Genomic DNA, 20,466 nt, shown 5'->3' on the forward strand with positions numbered 1-20,466 from the left:
TGAAACACCAGTTCAGCACTTTTCAGGGACATTAGTTGAAACTATTTGTACCCATAAGAAAGCCATCAATAAGGCATTCTTGGTGGAAGGTGTCTGGGTGAAATCTCTAAGGCTGTGTCTACACTGCAATTAAAAACCCACAGGTAGCCTGTGCCAGCTGACTCAGATTTGTGGGGCTCGAGCTAAGGGGCTGTTTAATTTTGGTCTAGACGTTCAGGTTCAGGCTAGAGACCGGGCTCTAGGGATCTGCAAGGGGAGAGGGTCCCAGAGCTTGGTCTGCAGCTGACCCCCAAACATCTACACCTCAATTAAACAGCCCCTTAGCCCCAGTTAGCTGGGCTGGGCCAGCTGCGGGTGTCTCATTGCAATGTAGACATACCCTAAGTGCTCCTGTAACGTAAGTAAATAAGAAAGGTGCTCAGCTGTGGAAGTCTGACACACGAAGTCAGAATGAATTCAGGTCTTCCTTTGTTTAGCAAGCACTTCAAGTCCCATCTCTTTGCACCAGCCTCACCTTAGTAAGAGATGGTGATACATACAACATCCAAGGGTGGAACAGAGAACTTTGTCCTTACAAGGATCAAGCTGAAGCTAAATATTATGATGAATGTCTCAATATAGAAATAAAATGCAGTAGATATCAATACACCTTTTGCCTAAAATTGTAGCAGACAGTCCACTGAGAAGAGTGACCAAGGAAATAGCACTTAGTTTGACACACACATACAGTGTAATGAATCTGGTATAACATTGGTTGGAAACAATATAACTTACTGATGATTTTTAGATATAAATGGTACCACTAGATGTACAGGAATGATTTAGATAAACCATAGAACATACTGCAAAGAAGTTCTTTGGTAATCACAGATACAAATGACTTTTTCTTAATCGGCAAAATATATTCCAGTTGTTGATCTACTGTATGCACACAGTAACCACAGTGGTTAAATGTAGTTCATGTGAGTGAAAAACATTGCACTGGTTGCTAAAATGTTCCTAAACCCCAGCAAAATTGAAAACCACAATAATAGATTACTGTTTGTTCTGAAATCTGAAGGAGGAGACACTTGTGGTAAGAGGAGGGAACAGAAAATGCATTTAACTGATAAACATCATCTTCCAAAACACAGTTTAATGAAAGGGTTTTGATGAAGAACAAAAACTGTAAATAAGCTGCATAGCATTTGGGGTCAGTCTTGTCCTATTTGCAGAATTAAAAAAAAAAATGTTCTAATTTATAGTAAGCACCACCAGTCTTTTATTCATCTTTAAGTAAATAAATAAATAAACTCTGTGCATTAATGTCATTGTCTTGGGATTTAAAACTTTTTATAAATCCCCCATATCCTACACAGTCTGACAACTGTTCATTACTAAAAAGAGCATGAATTAAAATATTTATTAAAAGTTCTTAAGCACAGCAGGTCTAAGTAATGCAGTATCAGGATTCCTTTAAAACTCAAAGCTCAAATCATCTTTCTGCCAATGTGACTGAAATTGACAGATAAATGGCACTACATTCTTCTTGGCGTTGAGTTGCACATTTTCAGATCTTAATCATACTGGCGTTTGCTCCTTGGAGAGGAAAACTAGTCCATAAGGTTCTTAGTGACCTAAAAGCAAGAACATCTGCTGCAGAACCATGAGTGAGTTGTTGGCTGACTTTAGCAGCAAGGGAGCCTGCAGATGATCAATTCCTTTCTCAGCACTAGGTGTCATTGCAGCCAGTAGGATTTTAAATGGAGGAGTACTGTATTACAAGTTGCAACAGAACTACTGCAGCTTACCCAAGATAACTTGGTTTTCATATAGATTCTGCTGAAAGTAAATATGATTAGTAATTTCATTTTGCTAAACAAACTACAATGCTGAAGTTATATGTAAGGTATATAAAAGAGCTGAGGACTGATTAGTTTGTTAGTTCAAAAAGTTTGAACAGAAAATTTTCCAAAAATAGTGTAAAACTGAAATAATTCTGAAGAGCAATAAGCATCATCTTTGCAACGTAAGAATTCCTCTAATTTAACCTGCTGAATAAAACCAATCTGAACTAACAGGGAAAAAATAGAATATTTGTTTCATGAAATCACTAAGTCACTTGGACATGATGATGGTGTCAAAATGAATAGATTTGCAGAGAGAGAGAGGGGACATTTTTATGTCTTTCTAACCAGTAAGACTGCAATATGCTCATGAACTAAAACAAGTTGTAATTGATTGAGTCACCCTGCATGTCCTCATACAGTCAGTTGCATAAATGTTTTGAAATTGCAAATGTGTGTAAACACTTTTTTTTAAACTCTTGTAATGAGATCTCTGATGCAAGATAATTCTTTTCTGATGATTCTTCTGTGCCCTAGTTACACAAGTGCAGACTATCTCTAGTGAGGCAGGTGTCAACAAAGAGAAATACAGAAATGTTGGTACCCTCTAGCAGCACAGTTGCACCTCCACCCTTCCTGTGTGACTCTCTCTTTAGCTTGATGATTGTCAGAGCTGTAACTTTTAACTTTCATTATTAGCATCTACAAAACACTACAATTTTAGACCATCTTGAAAAGCAGGTGTTTGTATTGGTATAACAAGAGGACATAAGGGAAGTACTTGGGGCCTGGATAATAGTTTACTAGTAGATATAAATACAAGAAGTGGGAAACAACAAATTTAATGTTAGACCTATTTGTTGCCTGAATATTAACTCAGGAGAACTAGTGGTACCTGGAGGACTCACTAATTAAAAAAAAGTGACTCTGCAATGCTAATAAAAAGTGTGCAAGGTCCTCCAGGTGGTGACCTCACACAGCTTATTAAAATGGCTTCTGTTCCAGAGGACTGGAGGGTAGCAAAGATGGTACCTTTATTTACAAAGGGCTCTAAGGGTGATCTGGGGAATTAGACAGGGGAATTAGACAGGCATGCCTTATATCTGTAAATGGCAAGTTGGTTGAAAAAAAAAAATTAATCCCCCCGTAACACCATGCTATGATAGGGTCTAGCCAGCACATTTTGTGTCAGTCAAAATTCTCTCTCTCAAATCACTTGAAATTCTTTGTGTGTCAATAAATTAGTGGATAAAGGAGAAGCAGTGATTATAACTTATTTCCTTTCAAATGCATTTGACAAAATCCATTAACAGAGGCTTCTTTAGCTAAGTAGTCATGAGGTGAGAGGCAAAGTATTGTCATGGATCAAAAACTGGCTGGGAGGAAGAAAACAAAGACTAGGATTAAATGGTAAATTTTCTTCTTGACAAAATGTTTCTCAAGGTCCCCTACTAGTTTCAATGCTGCCAGTTATGATGATCTGGAAAGGGGAGTGAGCAGTGAGTAGCAAAATTTACAGATATGACAAAGTTATTTAGGTTAGTGAGGACTGAGTAACTTCAGAGGAGCCTAACCAAACTAGGTTAATGGGCAACACAGTGAAGTTCAATGTTGATAAATGCAGAGAGGGAAAAAAAGTAATATACTTGTATACCTTACATGGTTCTAAATAACTTTCCTGAGTGGATACTGCTCTTTGAGCATCCTTGTAGACCGCTCAATGAACACCTCTACTCAATGTGCAACTGCAGTCAAAAAAAGCCAAACAAGATGTTAGGATGTACAAGGAATGGGATGAAGAGCAAAACAGAAAATATTATAATGCATTATAGAAATCAGTGGTGTGGCCTCATCTGGAATATCAGCGTAGTACTGGCACCCCAGTCTCAAAAAGGATATTGCTGGGGGTTCAGAGAAGGGCAATGTGATTTGATTGATATGGGGCATGGAAAAACCCTCATAACAGATTGGAAAAAGTTCTGATTATTTGCCTTAGAAAGGAGATGAATAAGAGGGGTCATGATAAAAGCATATTAAATAATGAGTGATATAGAGAAAGTAGATCAGGAGCTTCTGTTCTCCTTGTCTAATAACACAAGGAGGAGGGGGCATTCAATTAAATCAAAAGGTGGCAAATTAAAAACTTACTTTTCACATTGTGTAATTAGGCTGTGCAACTCACTGCCACATCCCTATCTCATTGCCACATGTCACTAAGGTCAAGATCTTCGGGAGATTTGAAAGGAGATTGTACATATATATATATAGCTAACAAGAATAACCAAAGTTCTTATAGTTAATGCTAACAAATTTTTGAAGGGATATTAAACCTTATGCTTCAGAGCTAAAGACAACTTCTAACTATTAGAGATCAGAATGAGACCTGTTTGGGATGAGGTTAGCAAATTACCCCACATCTGTCTCCTGCAGGTTCCTCTGAAGCATCTGGTGTTAGCCACTGTCATAGGATACTGGATGAACTACAGGTCTGATCCATTATGGCAGGTTCCTGTGCTTATCAGTTGATGAATTTCCCTGTCCTGAGTAGGTGGTTGAAAAGGCTTTAGTAGAATGAGCTTAGAACTTGACAGGAGACGAGACAGCATCCTCCCTGGAGCTTATTTGGTCATTATTGCTTCTGTCTTCTTTTGTCATGTTATCTAAGATTTGCAGAACAGTTAAATATAGCTTGAAACATAGTACCACCCACAGACTTCCTGCTTGACCTTGGACAGATTGCTCTGTTTCCCTTTGCCACAGTTTTCCCATCTGTAAAAATGAGGACATTTCTGTACCTCATATGCTTAATATATTGATGTTTATGAAGAGTTCTTGATACCACAGTGATTGCTGTAGAAAAGCGTATACAAAAAATAAAGCACTCAGCTGTATTCTTCTGGCAGTGGACTTGTGGTCATTACTTAAATGAGGAGAACTAGCAATGCAAGGTCATGATGGTGAAAAATACAGCTTTCTTACTAGTAATTGGAATTCTCAAAGTTTTTGCTACAAGGTCCTCACTTGCCTTCTCTCCTACCTCAGTTATAAAGAGTATCTGTCTCTCTTCCATGCAGGAACTAGGGACGTATGTGCCATTCACCTCTCTTCTCTCATGGTCTCTGCAGCTCTTTCTCAGAGCAATGGGATTTTCTGAGTGCTTAGCACTTCAAGTGCCTAAATGGGGATCATATAAGTACCGTAGGTAGATAAATGAGACCTGAGTTCGATTAATATGACTTCATAGCGGACCCAAGATTTTCTCCGCATGCTACATCTGTGTGGAAGTTCTGGACAGAACAGGAAAAATAATTGTATTTTCCAAGCAAAAACAGTCACTAGTCCAGATGGGGAAGGTGGTGCTTGAGGGTGAATAAACTATCTTTGTTTCAGGTTTGTTTTGCTCTATATACTTGTTGAGTGGTCCTCAAAAATACCGTTCTTTTTATTTTCCCATTTTTGTGCAGTAAACGCCTGTACTTTCATCACATTGCTTTCTGCTACTTCCCCTTTTTAAAATGCCATTTTATGCTGTCATAAATAAAACAAATTCTGTGTGTTTCTTGGATGCATGCAGGAGCTGTATGTTTGACAAGAGCTGTTGCTTTCATTTAAATGTAAATATTACATTTAGATATTCAGATTTTCTCATCAATAATGACCTCAAATTGCAGAGCATAAGGCACAATAATTAGGGAAATCATTTAGTCTGACAGCATATAGCATCAGTAACTTGTTGCTTCATTGGGTGCTTGTGGAGGTTGAGTTGGGGTCTCAACAAATTTAAATAAAAACATTTTAAATAAGTAAACTGAATAAAAATGGCAAATCAGGTTTACTGGGCCCAGGTACATTGTGGTACTTCACATCTTTTTTTCTGACAGTAACAGCATTGCTTAAATTTTTTTTTAACCCATTTCTTTGGGGTCATTCTGCTGGGGATCCTTTTTCCCCCCCACTTGAGTAGTGGCCCAGAGCAGGGAACCAGCCTGGGATATAGATCATGATCTGGAATCTAAGTGTAAATGCTTGAGCCCCAACAGTAGTGTTATAATATCCTCTCCTGGGCTACTGTGTGTAACATTTGTTATCTGAATATTGTTTTAAGGATTAAACTGTTGTGCTTCATAATGAAAAAAAAATCTTTAAATAAAAATAAGTTTAAAATATTTCCAGATACAGGAAGCAGAAGAGCCGTGTACAGTTCCTAATTGCCTTTTAGATAGTACGAGTTCCCTCATTACCTGTGATTTAAGCTAAAAATGAAGCAATTATAGATAACAGTGTTTATCTGGTTGATCTTGGCACCTGCAGTCCTAATGCTCAAGCTTTTCCCATTTTGCTGATGTTCTTAATTTCCACCTCTTTACTTCCACTGATTTTAATGCCTGGTGTCCAATATGAAATCCTACCTTGTTTGAATACTATACTGTGTAAAGACTCCTTGTTGTAGCTAGTAGACTTCCTAGGACATGTGTTCATGTAAATCAACAGGATCATAGAACGGTCCTATTTTTGGGTACAATGTTATGTTCCATATCCTACAACAGTTACCTGATGTGGATTAGTAGGATTTCGATTCTCCCTTCCTCTTTCTCCTTTTGATCTATCTGAATAGAACTTATCTATGTCATAGTGTCTTTGGGTAGGCTCAAGCCACATTCTTTAGCATATTGATGTCCATATATTTTACTTCAGGTTTTCCATTATGTTGTAGATCTGGAGTCAGCAGCAGATCTGGGAGCTGCTGGCATAGGAGCTAAGCTCTATTCATTGAAAAGTCTCCCTTTCAGCTCCCCTTCCAGAACTACAACAACCAAACCGTGTCCTCTTCAGAATAGTAGAAAATCCTTATTCAATAAACGCCAGAATTACTTACCAGAACAAAATATTCTTATCCTTCTCTGTTTTGGCTCCTAATTACATCGTTTGGACTGGATTTCAGAGAAATAATTCCTCTCTGAGACTTCGCAGTCTCCTGCTACTCTGCCATCTCAGTGATGCAGAAAAGGCAAAGAGGGTAACATTTCTTTTTTCAAAAGCACCTAAGTGACATAGAAACAAAGTACCATTGACTTTTAATAAGTTTTAAGCTCCCAGATGCCAAGGCCACTTATGAAAATGGGGCTTAGGAGCCTAAGTCACTTAGGCCAGCATGTGTGAAAATTTTACCCAGAGTGCCTAGGTCAAAACTATAAACTCGTAGACTTTAAGATCAGAAGGGACCATTATGATCATTGCAGGCCACGGAACCTCACTCACTCCTGAAATAGAAGTAAAATTCTGCCCATTATTCTCCCTCCTTTCCTACAAGGTATAGTACTTTCTTTTTTCTTTAAGTTTTACAGAGCCACTCAATTCACCCCAGCTTGGGAAAGGATCACACTGGATCCCTCCTTCACACCCTAATCTCAGCCAGGTGGCAGGGTATGGCAGGCTGTCCCTGTAGTTCAGCAGCCATGGATAAAATGGAGCTGCTCCTACTATCTGAGTGGACTCCACTTTCTTGTGGTGTGAATTCCATCTCCTGGAGTAGCTTCATGCGAAAAGTAGTTTCAGCTTAGCAACCATTGTTGCCGATCATAGTACTTATAATGCTTCTGCTCCCCTTCCAGCTGCACATAGGCAGTGGGAAGATGGTGCAGCTGCTGCTGCTTAGGCCTCAGCAGAGCAAGCGAATGCCATAAGGATTTCTGATCCTTAATTTCCAAAAGGGTAAGTCATCTTTTTATTCTTTATGGGGCCTAGTCATTGTTCCTTCAAGCTCAGCAACCAAGCAGTGGGACCACACAGCAAAGAACATGCTACAATGAACAGTGAACAGCAGCTTCTCCTGTGGGTCACAGCAGTCTTTAACAAAAGTCTTTCCTTTTGCGTCCAGGCACTTGCGCTCAGATTTCAGGTCATTGTGTGGATCCCATGTTAGTTCTCCTCCAAGGGGAAAGATCATCTCCAGGAGGTTAATAAATAGGTATCAGAGAGATGGGCAGAGGAAACCCTTGAGCAGTTATATGAGAGCAGTCCCCCTGATCAATCAATTTTGGGTTCTTTGAGGCAGCCCAACATTTCCCAGTCCCTGTCTGGCTCAGACCATCAGCAAATAAACAAAAAGCACTTGGGAATTATTTGAAGGACGAAGCTTCCATTACTTTCCAAATTATTGGGTACTAAGGGAAAAATACAGAAATACACTTAAAAATATTTAAAAGATCTGAACAGGAGTCAGGAAAAAGGAACACAATGAGGCAACAGAAGATTTTTTTTCCCCCTTCTGGACCCTTTTTTGGAGAATTTCCAGCTAAACCACAGTAAGCACAAGCAAGGCACATCACCTTTTTTCCTGCAAAGATGCTAGGGTCACTATCGCAGTTACAGTGATTCCCAGAGGTAGGTGGGTGGGTGGAATTTCAAAAGAACCCACAATTTAAAAAAAGCAGTGAGCGTACACAGGTCCATGCAAGGTACACCTGTAGATTCATTTATTCTGGGATACCCCTCTAGAAGATAACCTGTACATGTGGTCATGGCCATGGAAGGCTCATCTCCAGAAGAAAATGCCTTATGTCCTGAGCATTTTGCTGTAGGATACATTTTACTTGATTAGTGGATAAGATCATTCAGGTCCTCCAGAAGAAGGGCATTAACCTTTCTTCATCCAAATAGAGTAGGTGAGAAAAATAGGTGTAGAGGACACAGGATCAGAGGAGTCCACTTAGGCATGGTACCTACTCCTTTTCCACACATACCTTTTCCAAGTGGAGGAAGCATGGGACAGACACTTCAGTTTTGTGAACAAGGCACCTCTCCTCGTTTCATGGGATAGGTATTAGAAATAATCAGTAATTGATTCTTGCTACAACCCAGTATCTCGGGTACCTAATTGTTTGATCCACTGACATCTGATCCTTCTGAAAAAAGTCTGGTTAAAAGAAGGCATTTGTCTCCTCCTGCAGATTCATAGAATTAGAGTTGCGAAATGTAGGCCTGGAAGGGTCTTCTAGAGATCATCACATCCAGAGCCCTGTATTGCGGCAGGACCAAGTAAACCTAGCTCATCCCTGGCAGGTATTTGTCCAACCTGTTCTTAAGCATCTCCAGTGATGGGGATTCCACAACCTCACTGAAAAGCCTATTCCAGAGCCTAACTGTCTTTATAGTTAGTTTTTCCTAATATCTAACCTAAATCTCCCTTGCTGCATATTAAGCCCATTACTTCTTATCCTACCCTCAGTGGGCATGGAGAACAATTGATCACTGTCCTCTTTATAACAGCCCTTAACATATTTAAAGACTGTTATTAGGTTTCCCCTCAGTCATCTTTTATTAAGACTAAACATGACCAGTTTTTTTAACCTTTCCTCATAGGTCAGGTTTTTTAAACCTTTTATCATTTTTGTTGTTCTCCTCTGAACACGCTCCAGTTTGTCCACATATTTCTTGAAGTGTGGTGCCCAGAATTGGACACAGTACTCCAGCTGAGGCCTCACCAGAACGGAGTAGAGTGGGATAATTCTTCCTGTGTCTTACATAGGACACTCCTGTTCATACATCTCAGAATATTAGCCTTTTTCACAGCTGTATCACATTGCTGGGACATATTTACTTTGTGATCCACTTATTATCCCCCCAGAACCTTTTCAGCTGTTATTCAGTCTAGCCAGTTTATTCCCAAAATGGGAACTCAGTGTGTGGTTGTGTTTGGTTTTTCCTTCCTATGTGAAGTACTTTGCACTTGTCTTTTTTGAATTTCATTGTGTTGATTTCAGGCTGATTCTCTAATTTGTCAAAGTTGCTTGGAGGACAGGATTAGAATTCAAAAGTGCTTGCAACCCCTCCCGATCTAATGTCATCTTCAGATTTTTAAAGCACACTCTCCACTCCATTAGTGAAGTCATTAATGAAAATATTGAATAGTATTAGACCCAGGACTGACCCCTGCATGCCTTCACTTATATGCACTCTACCAGTTTGACAGCGAACCATTGATAACTATTCTTGTAATACAGCCGTTCAACTAGTTGTGCACCCACCTTATAGTAATTTAACCTAGACCACATTTTTCTAGTGTGGTTATGAGAATGTTATTTGGGACTATGTGAAAAGCTTTATTAAAATGAAGATATACCAAATCTACAGCTTCCCTTTATCCACTAGACCAGTGACCCAGTCAAAGATGATTTCTAAGAGCTCATTGTTTTTTCTTGTAACTTAGAGAGTATGCGTGAACGGAGCAAGCTGGAATCTAAAATTCCTTAGCATACATATGAAAACACTTTATATTCAAGAGGGTAATACAGGCGTCAAAGAAGAGAAAGAGAACTGAGGTGTCTAATCATAGAATATCAGGGATCGAAGGGACCTCAGGAGGTCATCTAGTCCAACCCCCTGCTCAAAGCAGGACCAATTCCCAACTAAATCATCCCGGCCAGGGCTTTGTCAAGCCTGACCTTAAAAACCTCTAAGGAAGGAGATTCCACCACCTCCCTAGGTAACCCATTCCAGTGCTTCACCACCCTCCTAGTGAAAAAGTTTTTCTTAATATCCAACCTAAACCTCCCTAACTGCAACTTGAGACTATTACTCCTTGTTCTGTCATCAGGTACCACTGAGAACAGTCTAGATCCATCCTCTTTGGAACCCCCTTTCAGGTAGTTGAAAGCAGCTATCAAATCCCCCCTAATTCTTCTCTTCTGCAGACTAAACAATCCCAGTTCCCTCAGCCTTTCCTCATAAGTCATGTGCTCCAGCCCCCTAATCATTTTTGTTGCCCTCCGCTGGACTCTTTCCAATTTTTCCACATCCTTCTTGTAGTGTGGGGCCCAAAACTGGACACAGTACTCCAGATGAGGCCTCACCAATGTCGAATAGAGGGGAATGATCACGTCCCTCGATCTGCTGGCAATGCCCCTACTTATACAGCCCAAAATGCCGTTAGCCTTCTTGGCAACAAGGGCACACTGTTGACTCATATCCAGCTTCTCGTCCACTGTAACCCCTAGGTCCTTTTCTGCAGAACTGCTTCCTAGCCATTCGGTCTCTAGTCTGTAACAGTGAATGGGATTCTTCCATCCTAAGTGCAGGACTCTGCACTTATCCTTGTTGAACCTCATCAGGTTTCTTTTGGCCGAATCCTCTAATTTGTCTAGGTCCCTCTGTATCCTATCCCTATCCTCCAGCGTGTCTACCACTCCTCCCAGTTTAGTGTCATCTGCAAACTTGCTGAGAGTGCAGTCCACGCCATCCTCCAGATCATTAATGAAGATATTGAACAAAACCGGCCCCAGGACCGACCCTTGGGCAGTCCGCTTGAAACCGGCTGCCAACTAGACATGGAGCCGTTGATCACTACCCGTTCAGCCCGACGATCTAGCCAGCTTTCTATCCACCTTATAGTCCATTCATTCAGCCCATACTTCTTTAACTTGGTGGCAAGAATGCTGTGGGAGACTGTATCAAAAGCTTTGCTAAAGTCAAGGAATAACACATCCACTGCTTTCCCCTCACCCACAGAGTCAGTTATCTCCTCATAGAAGGCAATTAGGTTAGTCAGGCATGACTTGCCCTTGGTGAATCCATGCTGACTGTTCCTGATCACTTTCCTCTCCTCTAAGTGTTTCATAATTGATTCCTTGAGGACCTGCTCCATGATTTTTCCAGGGACTGAGGTGAGGCTGACTGGCCTGTAGTTCCCCGGATCCTCCTCCTTCCCTTTTTTAAAGATGGGCACTACATTAGCCTTTTTCCAGTCATCCGGGACCTCCCCCGGTCACCATGAGTTTTCAAAGATACAAATGGCCAATGGCTCTGCAATCACATCCGCCAACTCCTTTATCACCCTCGGATGCAGCGCATCCGGCCCCATGGACTTGAGCTCGTCCAGTTTTTCTAAATAGTCCCGAACCACTTCTTTCTCCACAGAGGGCTGGTCACCTTCTCCCCATACTGTGCTGCCCAGTGCAGTAGTCTGGGAGCTGACCTTGTTTGTGAATTCAGAGGCAAAAAAATCATTGAGTACATTAGCTTTTTCCACATCCTCTGTTACTAGGTTGCCTCCGTCATTCAGTAAGGGGCCCACACTTTCCTTGACTTTCTTCTTGTTGCTAACATACCTGAAGAAACCCTTCTTGTTACTCTTAACATCTCTTGCTAGCTGCAACTCCAATTGAGGTTTGGCCTTCCTGATTTCACTCCTGCATGCCTGAGCAATATTTTTATACTCCTCCCTGGTCATTTGTCCAATCTTCCACTTCTTGTAAGCTTCTTTTTTGCGTTTAAGGTCAGCAAGGATTTCACTGTTAAGCCAAGCTGGTCGCCTGCCATATTTACTGTTCTTTCTACACATTGGGATGTTTTTTTCCTGCAACCTCAATAAGGATTCTTTAAAATACAGCCAGCTCTCCTGGACTCCTTTCCCCCTCATGTTATTCTCCCAGGGGATCTTGCCCATCAGTTCCCTGAGGGAGTCAAAGTCTGCCTTTCTGAAGTCCAGGGTCCGTATTCTGCTGCTCTCCTTTCTTCCTCGTGTCAGGATCCTGAACTCAACCATCTCATGGTCACTGCCTCCCAGGTTCCCATCCACTTTTGCTTCCCCTACTAATTCTTCCCGGTTTGTGAGCAGCAGGTCTAGAAGAGCTCTGCCCCTAGTTGGTTCTTCCAACACTTGCACCAGGAAATTGTCCCCTACACTTTCCAAAAACTTCCTGGATTGTCTGTGCACCGCTGTATTGCTCTCCCAGCAGATATCAGAGTGATTAAAGTCTCCCATGAGAACCAGGGCCTGCAATCTAGTAACTTCTGCTAGTTGCCAGAAGAAAGCCTTGTCCACCTCATCCCCCTGGTCTGGTGGTCTATAGCAGACTCCCACCACGACATCACCCTTGTTGCTCACACTTCTAAACTTAATCCAGAGACTCTCAGGTTTTTCTGCAGTTTCATACCGGAGCGCTGAGCTGTCATACTCCTCTCTTACATACAATGCAACTCCCCCGCCTTTTCTGCCCTGCCTGTCCTTCCTGAACAGTTTATATCCATCCATGACAGTACTCCAGTCATGTGAGTTATCCCACCAAGTCTCTGTTATTCCAATGACATCATAGTTCCTTGATTATGCCAGGACTTCCAGGTCTCTGCTTGTTTTCCAGGCTTCTTGCATTTGTGTATAGGCACTTAAGATAACTCGCTGATTGTCCCGCTTTCTCAGTCTGAGACAGGAGTCCTCCCCTCTTGCACTCTCCTGCTCGTGCTTCCTACCGGTATCCCATTTCCCCACTTACCTCAGGGCTTTGGTCTCCTTCCCCCGGTGAACCTAGTTTAAAGCCCTCCTCACTAGGTTAGCCAGCCTGCTTGCGAAGATGCTCTTCCCTCTCTTCGTTAGGTGGAGCCCGTCTCTTCCTAGCACTCCTCCTCCTTGGAATACCATACCATGGTCGAAGAATCCAAAGCCTTCTCTCCGACACCACCTACGTAGCCATTCATTGACTTCCACAATTCGGCGGTCTCTACCCAGGCCTTTTCCCTGCACAGGGAGGATGGACGAGAACACCACTTGTGCCTCAAACTCCTTTATCCTTCTTCCCAGAGCCACTAAGCCACTGAGCTCTAAGGGAGAGAAGCTGACTCCTTAGCCACCTGCAGACTAAGCTTTCATTCCAGAGATCTGCCTCCCTTCCCATTCATGAGCATAGAGTACTTTTTCACATGTAAGTAATGCAGCTATCCCAAATTCACTCCAATAATACTTCTATGGCACACATTTGCCATTAAAGATGCAGTCAAAAGCAAGGTAAGAAATGTAGAAGTTGAGGTTCTATAAGTAACATTATTTCAGCTGCATATTTTATAATGTAAACTTTAAAATATGACCACTAATATATTAGGCTACACATTTAACCCGTTAAACAGGAATATAAAATATAAAATACGTGCAAGACAGCCCAAATATTAAAATTTGCATTTTCCTTTATTTTAATTATGCAATCCAAATGTATCAACACATGCTTTTGCATTTAATTTTCTAGTATGATATAAAACAATTGCTTCTGCTTATTAATGGTTTAAATCAGGGGTCAGCAACCTTTCAGAAGTGGTGTGCCGAGTCTTCATTTATTCACTCTAATTTAAGGTTTCGTGTGCCAGTAATACATTTTAACGTTTTTAGAAGGTCTCTTTCTATAAGTCTACAATACACTTCTCTGCAATATAATGCGGTCGTGGGGAGCCGAAAATCCCTACCACGTTATAGGTGAAACGCCGTTATATCGGGGTAGGGGCGGCAGGGCTCCAGCGGTGATTTAAGAGCCTAGGGCTCCGGCCGCAGGGAGCTCTAGGCCCTTTAAATCGCTGGCGGAGCCCCGCTGCTGCAGCCCCGGGTAGGGGCGGCAGGGCTCCAGCGATGATTTAAAGGGCCTGGGGCTCCCTGCAGCAGCCAGAGCCCCGGGCCTTTTAAATCGCCGGCGAGCCCCGCAGCTGCAGCCCCGGGGTAGCAGCGGCAGGGCTCCAGTGGTGATTTAAACGGCTCGGGGCTCCCCGCAGCAGCCGGAGCCCTGGACCCTTCAAAGCGCCACCCGAGCCCCGCTGCTACTGCGCTATATGCGAACCCGTGTTATATCGGGTCGCGTTATAGCGGGGTAGAGGTGTATATAACTAAACTATTGTTGTATGTAAAGTAAATACGGTTTTTAAAATGTTTAAGAAGCTTCATTTAAAATTAAATTAAAATGCAGAACCCCCCGGACCGGTGGCCAGGACCTGGGCAGTGTGAGTGCCACTGAAAATCAGCTCGTGTGCCGCCTTTGGCACGCATGCCATAGGTTGCCTACCCCTGGTTTAAATGGTTCCAACTGGCTTTTGAAGTTCACACCTCAGTGAAGCAAATGGGGTGTGGTAGACCTGAGTTCCAATCTTCATTGCTCATTTAATTTTGACTTGGAAATTTTCTGCAAACTTGGGTTAATGAAGCACCTGTGTGTGAGTTTACTTTGTGGAGGATACATCATCTTTGAAGAAAATCTTTTAAAAAATATTTTAAAAAAATGAAAGCTAAATATTTGCTGAATGTTGTAGAATGTCACCAATATGGTAAATAGCCTGAAAATTGTGGGATTTTTGATTTTTTTTTAAACACTTTATCTTCTTCAGTCTCTGATTTAAAGCTAGTTTTCCTGGCTTATTTTGTGTTAAATTCCAAATAAATGCTAAATTTCCATCATGTAAAATGTCTGAGCAGCAACCTCTGTGCATGCCTGGCTGGTCAAAGAGCATTGTTGAGTCATGTCCAGCGGGGGCAGAACTTCGTTAAACTCTGCTACTGAGTGTGCTCAGAGTAATTTTTGCAGTTGCTTATAACTTTTTTGTTTGTTTGTTTTTCCACAAGTCCAAACAGGGTGTGGATTATGTACTTGCCAGATTTTAGTTTCAGCTGTTTTACTGTAGGCCTGTTGAAAACATGTCTTCAGAATGTAGTTACACAGAGAAAAATATATCATTTCCACTCCAGTAACTCAAACTGTTGAAGTCATTTTGCTCAAATTTTCCAAAATAACTTAGACAGAGAGCAAGCCTAGAAATTTTCAGCACAAAAGCAGAGGAATGTTTTGGAAGTTTTACTGATATGTGAAATCTAAGTTATAGTGAGACTTTAAAAAAAAATTAGCTGCTGTAAAACAGTCACCACTGGCAACTTCTGTAATAAACATATTGGGACAGATTCTGTTCTCAGTTACACTCGCTTACATCTACACTAACTCAGCTGACGTTAGCGTGACCAGACAGCAAATATGAAAAATCGGGACGAGGGTGGGGGGTAATAGGAGCCTATATAAGAAAAAGACCCAAAAATCGGGATGGTCCCTATAAAATTGGGACAGCTGGTCACCCTAGCTGACATGGCCATGTCAGTGCAGAGTAATTCAGTGAATATAATTCACTTTTAAAACTGTAACTGACACCAGCATTTGATCCAGTGTGTATATAATAAGACCTGCTTGGCAGCTGTTATAATGGCATCAGTGATGCTACAAAACTGGTTAGGAAAGGAAATGAAGAATACTGTATCCAGTAGAAACCACAGGGGAATTTAGGTAGGCAGAATACTGTAGTTACCCATGTTTAAATTTAAACAGGGGCCAGATTCTCCATTAAACTGTTTCCACTTTACACTACACATCCAGCACAAAGCAGCCCTAAAGCCAGAATAGCCAGCATAGAAGCAAGATCCTCTGGTATAGAGCCAGCACAGTGACTTCTATCATGTCATACCCCCTTCTGGCTGACATTGTAGGGGTCAGAGCTGGCACTCCCATGCACCCTGGCAATCTGCTGCCATATGAGCCCATTAGGCGCGACCAGATGTCCCGATTTTATAGGGACAGTCCCGATATTTGGGGCTTTGTCTTATATAGGCGCCTATTACCTCCCACCCCCGTCCTGATTTTTCACACTTGCTGTCTGGTCACCCTAGAGCCCTTTGGTGCTGTTGGGAGATGGCACAAGTTAAAGCAACCTTTAGCCCAGACAGACCAAAATTGGAGGAGCCCAAAGATTTCTTAAAGCAGCCTTCACATACCACCCCAAATTTTGTTTAGCTCTTCAGCTGCAGCCAAGGAACTGGGCCTAGAAGTAACTCCTTAAGGTAGAAAACAATGCTATGAGAAATTCACCTCCTCTTAACTCCACCAGCATAGTGCCCCAACAGTCACATTTGGGGGTATTTGTTCAGAATGATCTCAGAGGAACGGGGCGGGGGGGAGAGGAGAAGTTCTTACAGCACCTGCCTGACTTAGCTTGACCCTATTTAGGCAATGAGATCTGATATGATTACACCTTGAGATGAAGAGTGATTTCTCCATTTCTGGTTTAGTTTCTTTCTAGGAAACCAAGTGAATCTCCTAAGAGAAGGACATAACTTTAACAACAACAACAACACGCTGCTGAGGCACATATGCCCATGAATGTGTCCCTGATGATTTACAGTAAAATTACTATTTGAATTTGTGATTGACTTCAGGAAGTCTTTCTGAGAAGGTCTGGGTTACTTTAGTTAGATCATCAAGTGGCTAGTAGTATTCTTGAGATTCAATTCAGAGGAAGATGTACGAAATATAGGTCTAATTCTTTTATTCAAACTCAGTAAATGGTTTGGGACAATTAATTTCCAATTGTTTCCCAGTAGAGCAGATTTACTTGTATATTAATGAGGCACAGGTGTTAGGCCCCTGGTGTCTGCATGCCTGGGAGGCATATTTAGGTTGTTTATCTAGTCAGCCATAGGTACTGCAAGGTACTCAGGCTTGCCTTTAACAGTTTATACAGTGAGGCTTTTTAATTTTTTGATGTTTTTTTAAATTTGCTAGCACCTGTTAAAATTTTAAAACTGATCATGTAGAAAGAAGTTGAAGTGATTTCAATAGTAAATAGCACTAAATGTTAAAGAAAGTCCTCTTCTATTATGCTTAACTGCCCAGCTTGACATTAAGAAGAAAAGAAGGTTCATTTATGCAAATATGTCATGTGAGGAACTAATACAGTCAACAGTATACTTTTCTGTTGCATATTTTTGGAATAGGTACCTCTTTGTCTATGGCTGAAACATGAATGTGCTTATATTAATATTCATTTTTCTTGTTTATTCACTGAACTGCAGTACCAACATTTTAGAGAAAATAGAATAGCCTCCATAGACATTATGAATTTCAGTTGCTGGCATAATTATAGCGATCTACATATTCATTAAATCCAGAGAAGAAATGTGTCCAAAATGACAGCCATGCGTTTAGAAACAGTACACAACTAAATATATACATTAAAAAAGTTCCCTTCCTTCTGCTTATCCAAAATTACTTAGTGTGATATAGCCCTTAAGTCAGCTGAGGGTTTTTAATAATGTTCATTCCTTCTTTTCTTTCATGTAGTAAAGAATGGGAAGAACTATTTGTAAACAACAATTACTTGGCAACAATACGGCTGAAGGGGATTAATGGGCAGCTGAGAAGCAGCAGGTTCCGTAGTGTTTGCTGGAAGGTAAGAAGAAAATATTTATTTACAGTTTGTGGTTGCAATATATCAACACATTACCTGATGCGCTGGAAAATTATTGATGCAAAGAATTACTGAATTTTCCAAGAGACTTCATTCCAATGTTTTCCTATCCATTTTATAATTCATAGGACATTTGCTAATCATATTGTGTCGCCTTAAAGCTGAATTACTGGTGATAGTGAAGGATTTATATGAAAAAACATCTTTGTGTTGCGTAGCATTTTATTTTTAGTGTACAATTCCGTGTGACACATCCATGTTTCCTGATACTGTTTTTACATTGAAAACACGCATATTGAGTGAAAAGGGGGACTTTGGCCTATAATTCATATTTTAGGGACTAACTTTGACTTGTTTATAACCTACGTACTGCCTCTCCCTAAGCAGCAACTGGAGAATCTTTCCCAATAAGAAAGAGAAAATTAGGAGATTCATGGCCTTTTTGTAGTTACTGGATAATGTAGGAACTTCCAGTCATGCAAAACAAGAAGGGCCATCAGAAACCTTTTTTCCTCTTTGGGAAAAATAAATAATATTGAGATACACAGGATGGAGATCTAAAATAATGTGTAACACAGAGGTCAGGGCTTTCTCTCTCTGATAGAGGAGAACGTCTTCCCCAATACACTCGCTGTATGTGATGAGTGATAACTTAAGTTACTTCACTTGAGGTGGAAGTTTTTCAGCTTGACATTAGCACAAAGACCTACAAAAAGAAACGTAAAATACACGGAGTACGTGAAAGTCTCCAAAGAAATCGAATGTATACAATATTAAACAGTTTTACAATTTTATAAAAAATATTTTTCTTCAGGAAGGGCAGGAAAATGGCTGCCCCAGAATTTGTACCCAAACATTTTTGTACCAGCCTATTCTTCCTTGTGTCCTAGAATTAGTTGCCTAAATCTGTATTTAGCCACCTAAATAAAAATGGCCTGATTTCAGAGATGCTGAGCACCGACAACTTCCATTTAAATTAAATGAAGAGGGGCTTATCACCTCTGAAAATCAGGCCATTTTAATTTGGGAAACTGTGTGGATTTAAGTGCCTATTTTTAGGATTCGTGTTTGAAAATGTCCAAAGTTTTCATTAAGTTCTTAATATTGAATATTCTAAAAAGAATTGTTTGGAGGCATTTATGTTCTTGACAGTATCTCCTAACTATTTTAAGACTAGTTTAGAATGTTTAAAAAAGAAAACTTTTACATCTTTTAAAAATGAGCAAATAGTACTAATGTTTGTCAATATCTTACATCTAGTTCAAATAATCTTCCCCAGTTCAAAGGGGGAAATTTACATCCCTGGGTGTCTGATTCTCCAACACACAAATATAAAAGAACATTTATCCTATAAAATTCAGAGCTTAGACTACATATTTTCTGAACCTCATCTTGCAAAGTCAGGCCTGTAAACTACCTCAAAGAAGTGTGGAGGATGTTCTTTTTTTTTTTGTCCACAGTTGTCCTTCCAGTTTATCTCAGATAGAATATATTTTTGAATACCTAGCTTCTCTTCTATAATCTCATTGGTTGTAAATATGTTGCATCATCTCCATTCATGCTATGCCTGCAGCTCCAATGTTGTATTTTTCTACTTTGATCTCTTCCTATATTTTTTATCTGTTTTGGGAACCTGAATCTGTAAAGGCAGATCCTCAGCTGATGTAAATTGTCATAGCTTCACTGATTTCGGTGGAGGTCTAACAATTTATACCAGCTGAGGTTCTGCCCCATAGATTGTTGCTGGACCTTTCTGTTGTATCTCAGAACTAGATTCTAGCTTCTTATTAGTTGTTTTTGGAGATTAAATTCTGATGCCTGGATATCACTTCTAGGTTTTTTACTGTATCATACTTGTGTAGAATCTTTATTTTTTTAATATCACTTCTCATCCTTGAGATGATTTAGACTGTCCTATAGGATTTTTATTTGGAAAGTATTAAGGTGATGAAATTCTTCTCTTTCTAACAAATATATCTTTTCCTTTGTTGATAGCTGTTTCTAAATGTTCTACCACAAGACAGAAGTCAGTGGATAAATAAAACTTCAAAATTAAGAACATGGTATAACAAGATTAAAGAAATAGTAAGTAGAATATAAAAAGCATCTTCCACTCCTATGCCTGGATATTGGAACGGTACTTCCGATATGAGAGAAGTCCGAAAGTAGAAACCATGTTCTGTTTTCCCCCCCAGCATATTACAAACCCTCGGAAAGCTGGACAGCAGGATCTGATCATCAACAATCCACTTTCACAAGATGAGGGGGTAAGCTGAGCCTCACTTGTATCATATATATTGTGCATGCAACAACAACAACCAAATCTTGGTGCTCATCATCAGATTGGCAATAAGAGAGCTCCTGGCCAATGAAGACTAAATGGGAGTACTATAGTGCCACTCCTAAATTGAGCTGCTGTTGAGCAGTTGGTGCTCCCTCTCCAGGAGCTAAGTATGCTGCCTATTCAACTCTCCCAGCTGCTGATGTGTTGCTGAGTAAGAGATCAATATTGGGATTTGATTCCACTTCCACTGAATCTGGCCAATTGGTTGGCCATGTAATATGACTTGTATCATCAGCTCTCTTACTGAAATGTCTGCACTTTTAA

General features: G+C 40.6%; 1 protein-coding gene across 1 annotated transcript in view; it reads left to right on the forward strand.

The window, feature by feature from the left end:
- Positions 1–20,466, forward strand: part of TBC1D5 (TBC1 domain family member 5) — a 491,706-nt gene that overhangs the window by 244,857 nt on the left and 226,383 nt on the right. Inside the window, exons 7-9 of the mRNA XM_065398859.1 lie at positions 17,732–17,840; positions 19,854–19,943; positions 20,054–20,125. Coding sequence (XP_065254931.1) covers positions 17,732–17,840; positions 19,854–19,943; positions 20,054–20,125 — 271 coding nt within the window. The remainder of the gene's footprint in view (positions 1–17,731; positions 17,841–19,853; positions 19,944–20,053; positions 20,126–20,466) is intronic.

Source organism: Emys orbicularis, chromosome 2 (genome assembly GCF_028017835.1).
Source record: "Emys orbicularis isolate rEmyOrb1 chromosome 2, rEmyOrb1.hap1, whole genome shotgun sequence".
NCBI classification, from domain to species: Eukaryota; Metazoa; Chordata; order Testudines; family Emydidae; genus Emys; species Emys orbicularis.